This window comes from Labeo rohita, chromosome 24 (genome assembly GCF_022985175.1).
Source record: "Labeo rohita strain BAU-BD-2019 chromosome 24, IGBB_LRoh.1.0, whole genome shotgun sequence".
In the NCBI taxonomy this organism is placed as follows: domain Eukaryota; kingdom Metazoa; phylum Chordata; class Actinopteri; order Cypriniformes; family Cyprinidae; genus Labeo; species Labeo rohita.
The window spans coordinates 5,553,526-5,565,674 of NC_066892.1; the positions used below are offsets into that span (position 1 = coordinate 5,553,526).

Sequence of the window (12,149 nt, forward strand, 5' to 3'; positions counted from 1 at the left end):
ATTATATATTTTGCATTCACTGGTGGACATTTTTAAAAGAGTCATATTTAACTAACAAAAATCAGAATGGCATTCTTATGTTTGAGGACATCTACCATATTAGTACCATGGTATTCATTGTACATATGGTATGGTCATTTAATAGCATTCTGTCCTTCTATGATGTTCTTCTGCACTCATTCCTAATTGAGATAATAAACAGATGCACTGAATTTTCTGTGTGGATTTATTAATATTGAAGAGTGATCGCAAACATGGCCCAGTTTACATGACTTTTTTTTTTTCAGTTGAAATGCTCCTCCATCCTTTGGACAGCTCACAGGTGATCACTTAGAGCTGGTGTATTTCGTGACGGCCTTGGTGCCCTCTGACACGGCGTGTTTGGCGAGTTCTCCAGGCAGCAGCAGCCGGACTGCGGTCTGCACCTCTCTACTCGTGATGGTCGACCGTTTGTTATAGTGCGCCAGCCGCGACGCCTCTGTAGCGATGCGCTCGAACACATCATTAACAAATGAGTTCATGATGCTCATCGCCCTGCTGGAGATACCAGTGTCGGGATGAACCTACAGAGGAACATGCATACACAACAAATTCATTAAAAGTTGTCATACATAAGTATGTTTTAAGGTCATGTGTGACCCTGGACCACAAAACCAGTCTTAAGTAGCACGGGTATATTTGTAGCAATAGCCAAAAATACATTGTATGGGTCAAAATTATTGATTTTTTTTTAATGCCAAAAATCATTAGGATGTTAAGTAAAAATCATGTTCCATGAAGATATTTTGTAAATTTCTAACCGTAAATATCTCAAAACTTAATTTTTGATTAGTAATATGCATTGCTAAGAACTTCATTTGGACAACTTTAAAGGTGATTTTCTCAATATTTAGAATTATTATTATTATTATTATTATTATTATTATTATTATTATTATTATTATTATTATACAAATAGTTGTGTCTTTGGCCAAATATTGTCCTATCCTAACAAATCATCTTCCATACATCAATGTAAAGGTTATTTATTCAGCTTTCATATGATTTTTAAATCTCAATTTAAAAATAAATGGGAAAAATATATAATAATAATAATAATAATAATAATAATAATAATAATAATAATAATAATATGACCCTTACAACTGGTTTTGTAATCCAGGGTCACATATTGTTTGCAAGAAAAAAAAAAAAAAAAAAAATCCAACAAGAAATAGCACTGCATTGAAATACAATAACATAAGGGAAGAAAAACACAACAACAACAACAACAACAACAACAGTAAATGTCATATAGTTCAAAGGTCAAATTTCAAAGCAGAAGTTTTTTTTTTTTTTCAAAGCAGAAGTTTAGCGATTCTTTTACGTCATGACGTAATCACATGTGGGCGTTCTGATAGGCCCGCGTTTTTACGGTCTATGCGTGTGCGTCGCGTTACAAGAGCAAAAAGTTCAAATAAACCCGCTGTTTATGTCGTTTGGTTATATTTTATTAATAAACGTGTAAGGGCTGCGTCCCCGTTATTTGCAGGAACCCAAGATTCAATGCAAATAAGCCATTTAAAACCTAATGAAAGTGCTATTGCAAGCTTTTAAAAAACGATTTGTTTTCGCACGGGTAACGTTACTGACAAAATTGTCATTCATTGGTTCCAAAACCGAGAATAAATGATTCTTGGTTCACTGAGTCAAAAGGAATGACTTGAAAACCACTTAGGCTGATTGATTCTTTTAAATCAGTTCAACTGATTCATTGAAAAGATTCGACTCAAAATAACGATTCACGAATCGAACGCAATCACACGCGGCGTCAAACGCATATCATCCACCTGAAATTTACACTCGGAATTAAAGTTTTATAATCGTTTTTTGACCACCTTTATTATTTATGAAAACTCACCTGTTTCAAAACTTTGTAGATATACACTGCATAAGTTTCCCTCCTCTTTGTTTTCCGCTTAGACGATTTTTTCTCCCCAGGTGCTTTACCTTTCTTTTTTGCTCCTTCATTCGACATACTGGATTTTTTTTAAATATTAATAACGCTGAGCAATATTTTGTTTTCTCAATTACGTGTTTGCCGTTTGGCAGGTTTCTAGCAGGCCTTCATCAGCCATTTATGACGTGTACGGAAGTTTACACTAATTGGAAAGCGTCTGCGCTCAATCTGGAGTGGCGGACGGAAGTCAGATCAGCCTTCAGGATATCCAGTAAGTCTATTTATTTTCGTTTAGAAGTGTACTAGCTGTTTCATGTGTCACATTTTTGTTATTTACCAAGTTATTTATGTATTAACTAAAGGATAAGAAACATACAACATTTTGTATGTCAAAATCTTACATTTCCAATGTGATCAGCAGTGATTTTTAAGCTAAATATATGCTTAGATGGCAAAGCTAGTCACTGTTACAAAACATACAAAAATGTATTTTACATTTTCAAGATGACAGCTTGTTAATGATACTTTTTTTTTTTTTTTTAATTAATGCCAAGGTACAAAGCACTAAAGTACAAAAATGTCAGCATTATACATGTATATAATAAAATAAAAATACAAAAAAATACAAAACAAAACCTTTAACAATATAAATTAAAAAGATGAAACAAATTGAGTATTAGAAGCCTTACGATTTTTGGATGATGAAATAGTTTGGATATACTGTTGAACCTTTTTTGTAAAAATGATAAATAAAGGATTTTGTTGAGTGAATTTGCAGCGGTGAATATGAAATTTTGCAAGTAGTAATAGCAGAGGTGGAGCCAAGTCATTGTTTTGCAAGTCACAAGTAAGTCTCGAGTCTTTGCATTCAAGTCTCAAGTCAAGTCCCGAGTCAAAACAGACAAGTCCCAAGTCAAGTCACGAGTCAAGACAGGCAAGTCCAAGTCGAGTTGCAAGTCATCAACTTTAAGCTTCAAGTCTTAAACAAGTCATTAGTGCTCTTTGCCCAAATTAGTGCATCAGTATTAATAACCATATTAAATTTAAATTAAGACGAGACACTGCAGATGAATAGGGTAAAAAATTAACTAATAGTTATCACCTTACCCAGTTGGTAGATTACTTTGATTATTGCAAACATTTTTTTAAATACAAGATTTCTAAAATGTTAGTTTTAAATATGCAAATTAGGCATTATTTAATAAAATATATGTGCTAATTTGCATACATTTCTAGTACAAAAATCTAAACACTGGATGAAGTCAGTTTTAAAATTCTATTTATCTCATTTATTCTATGTATCTCATTTATTGAGGAATAAAATGTTGTATAAATTCAAATTATATATGAACAAATCTCTTTGTAAAAACCTTCAGGATATAGACAGGTATAATTTCTCATTTTGAGAAAACAGCCTTTAATGCATTGTAATTGAATCTGTTGAAACAAAGTTACACCAGAAAAATTTATAATATTTAATTGTTGCATATACAGTAATCATTTGGTTAAAGAAATACTTCAATTCAATTTTTTTAAAGGATCATTATTGCCTTGCCCACTTCAGACATTAATGTTCAAACAGCTGCAGTTTGCAAGGATTTATCTAATAATTCTGTTTCACTAAACTTTAAACCTTGATTAAAAATAAGCAGGTTTACATTTAACCCATCATTTTGATCATGGATTTAAGTTATTCTTATATTTAAGATTTAGGATTTAAAGATAACTTTAGTCCTGTTGCACCATAACTTTAAACTCCGTATTAAATGGAATTAAATAATGAATGATTATGCAATAACTTTAAACTTAAGAGGTTTAGGCTAAATAAAATAAAATGCACATGCAATTAAAATATGTCACTGAGAGAGAGGTCTGACAAAAACCTGTTTTAGCGAGGTGTTTATTATAAATAAAAATGAAAATTGAAGCACATAGCGCTTTCAGAGTGCAAGGGTTGTGGTGGGACATCATGCCTGGGATGTGGATGTCGGACAAACAAAAGAAGTGAGGAATGTGTTTAACATTTAACAGCAGCAGTCACGGTGATGATGAGGCGAGCACCAGTGATCACGACCGCGCCTCTCGTTTCTCATGCCCGCGTTCTGTGTGTCTGCTGGGCGGCGATCAAACAGACAGGACAGCGCTATCAGCAGCGGAGATAGTTAAGCCCAATGGGTCAAGTGCACGTTGCAGGGATCCGTCTACAGTGAAAACGACTCTAATCATAAAGTCATTCCGAGTCACAGGGCTCAAGTCCAAATCAAGTCTCGAGTCATTGCTGTCAAAGTCTAAGTCGAGTCTCAAGTCTTCTTTAATTATGTCGAGTCGAGTTGCAAGTCATCAAATTTGGGACTCGAGTCCGAGTCGAGTCTCGAGTCATGTGACTCGAGTCCACACCCCTGAGTAATAGTAGGTTAATGATAAAATATTCATTAATTTTATCTTTTTGTATATTAAAGAAGCCAAACAGTACATCCTTAAAAAGCAAAGAGAAACTCTGGAGCACATTGCAATTGATAATATTAGAGAATTCAATCCAAAATCGCTGTGTGTACGGACAATGCCAGAAAATATGCACATCAGTTTCATTAGGGTCACCACAAAATGAACAACTTGTATCTATGTCTGATTTAAACCTTTTCAAAAATACTTTAGCAGGGTAAAATCTGTGTAACAATTTGAATGAGATTTCTCTAACCTTGTTGGTTATTATATATTTCAAAGGCAGAGTCCATACTTTTTTTCCAATTGATATGATCAAAAACATTTTTCCAATAAGACATAACATATGAAGTTGTCACAAGCTCCTTTTGAGAAAGAGATCTAATCTTACAGTTGCATGATGAGGGATGTGACAAAAAGCATAGTTTCCCTACTGGAAATTCAAATGGGTCTAGAGAAATAGGTAAAGTACTGGGTGATCTAACAGAGTCCTTTAAAAGCATAACAACTCCTTTAAGAATAGCGTCCATGACAATGGAAAATTCTTTGGGAGTTACAGGAAAATCAAATTTACATACAAATTCTTCATAACTCAAAATAAGACCTTCAGAGTTGCATAACTGGGAAACAATCAAAATGTTTTTCTCAAACCAATTACTAAAAAACAAAGATTTTCTCTTATATACAATGTCTTGATTATTCCAGATGAAGTAAGATTAATGACCATGCAAGTAATGCCTGTCTATGAAATTTAGATAAATTGTAAGGGATTCTAGCAATGTTATAATTACATATCAATAGGAAAGGGAGACCACCTAATTTGGAAAAGAAATAATTGGGGATAAAATTCCAGATTGAGGTCGGGTTACACAATAACTGCGTAATCCAATTAATTTTTGAAAGTGTTGTTCAAAGAAGAGAAATCAAGGAAATTTAACCCGCCATACTCATACGTGTTCATTAGTACAGACTTCTTAACATAATGGATTTTGTTTTTCCAGACAAAATTTAACAAAATTTTATCAACTGATTTACAAGTTTTGTTATCCACATGTAGAGAGAGAGCAGCATATGTAAGTCTGGAGATACCCTCCGCTTTAGCAAGCAGTACTCTGCCTCTCAAGGTCAAGTCTCTCTTCAACCATGCATTAAATCTTTTTTGGGCTTTTATTATAATCGGATCAAAGTTCAACTTGCTTGTTAATGATACTGATGAAATAAACATGAAAACAAATGACGTCATGATTTAAAATTGTTAAAGGGTTGGTTACTGATTTACTGATTCATATTATATAGTGTTTTGAATATTATTTCAAAAAAGCAGTCCTCAGCATATAGTTGGATAAGTTGTTCTGTTGCATTGCAGGTTGCTTTATGCTAATAGTTTTGCATCCTATTTGTTATTGCTCTTTATTGATATTTTCTGTAGATTCAGCTATACTTGCACCCACAGCAAAATGCACTTTTTAAATCCAGGAAACACCTGGCCAGAGAAGACACAGGGTTCAGGTGGTGAGAGGATGTAAATTGCTTGTCACGCCTACAGTTAATTAGCTTCCGGCATAATATGCCAATTATGTTAAAGAGCTGCACCTGCAGATACCCATTACAGAACAGCAAATTATGAGAGAGGCTAATATCTGTGCTACGTTTAATTTTGAGAGCGTGCTTTGTAAATAATTGAGTTTTGTTGTAGTGTGTATTATACACGAGTGTTGTCAATCAAGTGCCACTGTTAAAATATTATAGCTTCATGTAGATTAGATTTAGAGTGTGTAACCTACTAAATAGCCTGGTGGTCGACCAATATGAATTTTTTTAGAGCAAGGTGTATAACACTATGCATATTCTGATGTTAATTAATAATGAAATTAATAATGAATATTTTTTTTAACTGTGTGTACTAATGTATTTGAAATCAGAAATTGTTTATCCATTGATTAAGCATTTTGGTAGGTTTTGGATCTGACACAAGGGAGCGCTGCTGCGTCTCTTTGGCCTGATGTATAATACGGTTTTGCTGTCTGAGACAAATTTTAAGAAATGTCCACAATTTCTTGTTATAGGTCAGAATTGTCAGTCTTGGATCTTTTGATGTGACATGCTCACTGGTGGCTAATTAATTGTTCTTGCAATGAATTTCAGAATTTCTTACAACGTCAGAAATTTTGCTTCTCTTACGGCGGCTGTCTAATGAGGAACCAACAAGATTGTAACAGTTGATCACATTTGTGTGTGTGAAAGATGTTCAGATACAACTGTTGATCTTAGGATGTCTGTAATTAGTTGTCTATGCAACTTAAAAGAACTGTTCAAAATGTAAATGAGTTTGTTTCTCAATCGGAACAGATTTGAAGAAATTGTATCTACTGCAGTGAATGGGTGCCGTCAGAACGAGAGTCAGAATGGCTGATTAAAAACAAAACAAACCAAAAGCTGACTTTTTTTTTTTTTAAACTTTAAATCAGTTGCTTATGGCAAAAATAATAATAAATAATAATAAATAATATGGGTTGTTGATCTATAGTATTGTTTTCTCTAGTGAAAAAGTTTTCTCTTCTGAATCAGGAGAGAAATATGCACAGATCAAGCAGTTTACAAGCGGTTCTAAACAAATATGTTTGTGTATTTTGATGTGAGAAGACTATGGGGGATGGACTTTTTCACTGGCTCAAAAAAACATTATGAATTATGGAATTTTATTTGGGCTAAGTTGACAGTTTGTTTCTTGTAAATACTCAGTGTTTTGCTTCACAAGGCATTGATTGATGGAGTGGAGTCATGTGCATTACTCATGGATTATTGTGATGTTCAGCTGTTTGGTCTCTCGTTCTGACGGCACCCATTCACTACAGAGGATCCATTGGTGAACAAGTGATGTAATGCTAAATTTCTACAAATCTGTTCAGATGAAGAAACACTCATCTACATCTTGAATGACCTGAGGGTGAGTAAATTATTAGCAGCATGTTCCTTTAGAAGGGGAATTCACAATTTTGGCTTTTAATAATGTTGGCTGGCTATGCAAAAGAATATTTTTGCAATCATTACTACATTGTTAAAAAAACTCAAAATTGTACATAAAACATTGATAACTGGAGTATTTTTACCAAAACACACACACACACACAACTTTTCTAATTCAAAATTTCACTATTAATTCAGTTACTTTCTTTGTTAATATTTGTGTTATGTGCTAGCAATTTTTGAGTGAAAATTGTGGTGTTCCCATTAGTCAAAAATTTCAACACCCAATTTTGTTGTATCCCTCTGTCAATCCAGCTGTGGAAAATCAATCTCTAGTTTTAATAAAAGCACTTGAGCTGTCAAAACTTTGTTAGAATGGGGCCCTATGAAATCCATTTTATTTTTTCCCAAATTTCTTTTTTTTTTTTTTTTTTTTTTTTTTTTTTTTTTACTGTTTTAATTTCTGTGGATTACGTTATTTTTCCATTTGAATTTTTCTAGACTGTGTTTTAATTTTTTGTAATTAAAAAATATTAAACATAAGCATTTTCTTATTTAACATTAACTTATACAATTTAACAGCAATTTATTAGAAGTTTTTTTATTAGATTTTTTTTTTTTTAACAAATTCTGTTTTCTGATAATTTTCTGGATTCCATTTAATTATATTGTAATAATCAAAAGCACCTTCAATTGATTTATATATATATATATATATATATATATATATATATATATATATATATTTTGTATTTATTCAGAATTTTTTTTTGTTATACTGTAAATAAATTCTGGTAAATATTTTCTTTTGGAGAATATTCCTTAAATGTAGTATTACGAGTATTACTATTAGTAGTAGTACAATCTTTGTTACATTCTTTTTTTTTTCTGTCACTGTTTTCAAACTTTTATTTTGGTTGCTGTGAAGACCTTTAAGTTTCTGTTTGTGTATGATATGTTTAATCAATAGTTTTTCTAAAAAGAAATGGTAAAATGCTCATGAAGTGACTCTCAGAAGTTCTAGAGGGTTTTATGTGTAAATATAATCATATATCAAGACGGCAGAGGCAGAAAACGCCACAAGCGTCATGCGTGCTTCAGTATGTATTTAGTAAACTAAACCATGGTGTATAGTAGAATAGACACACAAAATATGCAGTATTCCTATTTAAATAGTATTTTTGCAGCTTAATATTCACAGACTCTAGTCCATATCATGTTTTGATTTAAGTGTATAGACCTACTTCTGATTTATTCATCCAAAATTTGGCAAATTTCATGACATTCCGTGTTGTACAGTAAATTCCATTTTTATGACTGGATTCTGTGATTCTTTCCACGCTTTTCGCATCAAGGAAATCATAGGGCCCTAAATAGTGCTTCTAGTTGAGTGGATGACAAATAAACAGGGATATCTGGGTGTAGGTAACAGTGTTCATTTACATATATTACTGACATTGGAATAATACAATGCTAGTTGAAACTCAATGAACATTTTCTTTTAATAACATGTTGTTAAGTGTCTCCTAATGTCTGTGATCACAGATCCTCTTCTGTAGACGACAACCCCTCCGGTTTCACTGCCAGTGTAGCACTACATCAGCAGGAGATGTGAAACACTCAATAACCCATCAATACAGATCACAGAACTGTGCGTACTGACTCTTGGTCCTGTTGACTGCTATTATGACCCACTTTACCCCAACTGAAAGCTTTCCCAAATGAGTTATTTCGTAGTAGATACCATGTAGAGAGCTAAAGAGTCAACAGCCATTTATGATCTCGTTTTGTATACCTTCATCCATGGGTGATAAGCATGAGTGTTGTGTATATTATTATGAAGTGACTCATATGTGTGGACTGCTATTCGCTGTGAAAGGTCATCCTGCACAGTCAGCAAACAGTATGAGAAAATTGCAGTGTGAATTACTTAAATTAAGTCAGAGCTTCATAAGCGAGTAAGGAAAAAAATCACATCTGCCTGGCTGAGTAAACAACTGTGTTTAGAATATGTATCATTTTAACCATGCATATATAAATTTCTAAATATTTACATTGTAGGTGTGCGTCTTATTTAGTAATTGCTTCTGCGTGCATTAATTTGCACAATTCACTTTAATTATAATAGCTTTTTTTAAAAACATAGTTGCTACATAAATTTTCTCAGCTTTCCAGTTTGTGACCAGTGATTTGTGTGCTGCAGGGTATTCCAGGTTGTGTTCAATTTCACGTTTTTGTTACTGGACAAGACCTTTTGATATTTTCAATTTCACAGTCCCTCCGATCTGACAAGTTCATTGTACGACACGACTGATGTGTACCCTCAGGTTTAAGTCTTCTCTCCACTCTCAAGAATAGAGGGTTTATCCTTTCTTTCATGCCTTTTATCCATTTAGCGGACGTTCCTTTACCTGAGCCTCAAAATTTGCACAAAAGAAATGTCACCTACAGTACAGTGTGTGATAGCTTGTTACAAGGCCACCTCATCATTATTAGTGTTAATGGATTCTGTCATGCAATTTGTTGCAATATGTTAAGTCATTTTACACATTATTTGCTCTTCGTAGGATGCACTTACAAGGAGTATTATTTTACATATTTATTCATGTTTTGTGTAAGCTTTTATTTTTATATTTTCAGTTTTCATTTTAAGTTAGTAAGTTTGTGTGGTTTTGTCATTTATTTGTCATTTGTCATTAACTTTATTATTATTATTATTATTATTATTATTATTTAATTTGTATTTTGCTTTGATTCACTTTTATCTTAGTTTTAGATAGTACTTCAACTTTTCGATGAGTTGCCAAAATTGTTCAATTTAATTAAATTAAATTAAATACATTTTTGTACTTTTAAGTTTATGGTTTTCAGCTTATATTTATATTGTCTTTCAACTTTGTTTAAATTAACAAATAATATTTCTTTTAGTAGTAAGTTTTAGTTTCTGACAGGGAGCTATGTTGTTTTTTTATCATAAGACTCAAGTAAGATTTTACTTCATCAGTTCGTTTAGTAAAATAGGATTTAGAAGTATCTTTATTTAGCTTGCCCAGGTCATGGATTTGATTCCCAGGAAATGCACACCAAAAGCGAATGTAATAATTTGTGAGAATTGGGTGTCGCGATTGCTGTGAACCTGCAGTATTCACCTCAATCGTTTCTTCTGTGCAAGTTAAAAAATATTAACTGGAGCAGGAAATCTACATGATGGATTATTGCGCAAGCCAATCAGCAAAGAGCTTTGACATGTCTGGTTGTATCAGAAAATGAAGGAGAGCACTTGCAATGTTTTTATTTGTGCAAGTAATGCAAAAAAACATCCCGCATGTAGCCTAGAGCCAGTAACGCATAACGAATAATTCCTTTATTAATAATTTAATTATTTGCTCGTGTAGATTACACAAAGTCAATGAAAAGACACAAATAAATATGAATTTGCACCGGGCGACACATGATACAAATTGGGCAATGCAATTGCTGCAAACTCATCAGATTCGCCTAAATTGTGTCTTCTGTGCTAGATCCCGCAAGTAATCTAGAGCGAGTAACGCAATGTGAATATTCACTTTGCTTTTGGTGTGCAGACAACATAATGGTGTGGAAACACCAAAAGCTAAGGTAATTACTTGCACGAGTAGATTACATACACAGTCAATGCAAAGATGCAAGTAGATACGAATTCACGCCAGGCGAAGTGAAAGACGCGAGTTGGGCGATGCGATTTCTGCAAATGTGATAATCGCCTCAATCACATCACATCATATGTGCATGTTTAAAAAATTTGTATAAAAAAACACCATAATGGTGTGTGAACACCAAAAGCTAATTTAATTATTTGCATGGGTGGATTACACAGAAAGTCAATGAAAAGATGCTAATAGACATGAATTGGCACAGAGCCACATGTATGATACAAACTGGGCGATGCGATTGCTGCAAACAACAGTATTCACCTCAATCATGTCTTCCATGCAAGTACAAATATTCCAAGATTAGCTGGAAATTCGCATGATGCATAGTGGTGCAAGCCAATTTGCAAAGAGATTGACACTTCTGGTTTGACATGTTCAATTGTATCAGAAAATGTATCAGAATAATTGTGTGTGAACACCAAAAGCTAATTAAATTATTTGCACAAGTAGATTACATACAAAGTCAGTGCAAAGACGCAAATAGACGTGAATTTCAATTCGAGCAAGATGTTCGCATGATGTATTGTTGTGCAAGCCAATCAGCGAAGACCTTATTGACGCATCCTGTTTGATAAACCAGGTTGTATCAGAAAAAGCACACACAATGTTTTTATTTGTGCGAGCGATGTGAAAAACATGTAGAGTGAGTAAAGCGAAGCGAATAATCAGTTTGCTTTTGGTGTGCACACACTTTTATGTTTGTGTGAACGCCAAAAGCTAATTTCATTATTTGCACAAGTAGATTAAACACAGTCAATGAAAAGATGGAAATAGATATGAATTCGCACTGGGCGACGCAAATTATACTAATTGGGTGACACGGTTGCTGCAAGCAATATTTGCCTCAATTGTGTCTTCCGTACATGTAGAAAAACTGGAAACTTTGCATGATGCACTCTTGTGCAAGCCAATCAGTGAAGATCTTATGTCTGGTTGTATCAGAAAATGGACGAGAGCACATGCAATGTTTTTATTTGCGTGAGTGATGTGAAAAACATCCCGCAAGTAATCTAGAACGAGTAATGCGATGCAAATATTTGCTTTGCATTTGGTGTGTACACGAACACCAAAAGCTCGTTTTATTATTTGCGTGCATAGATTACACACAA

General features: G+C 33.4%; 1 protein-coding gene across 1 annotated transcript; it reads right to left on the minus strand.

Moving 5' to 3' along the window:
- Positions 1-208: 208 nt before the first annotated feature.
- Positions 209-2,172, minus strand: zgc:92591 (uncharacterized protein LOC436997 homolog). The gene is made up of 2 exons (XM_051098534.1): positions 1,901-2,172; positions 209-563 (listed from the first exon to the last, which is right to left on the minus strand). Exons 1-2 carry the CDS (start codon positions 2,015-2,017, stop codon positions 327-329), a joined length of 354 nt encoding a protein of 117 aa, XP_050954491.1. The 5' UTR covers positions 2,018-2,172; the 3' UTR covers positions 209-326.
- Between the last annotated feature and the right edge of the window lie 9,977 nt (positions 2,173-12,149).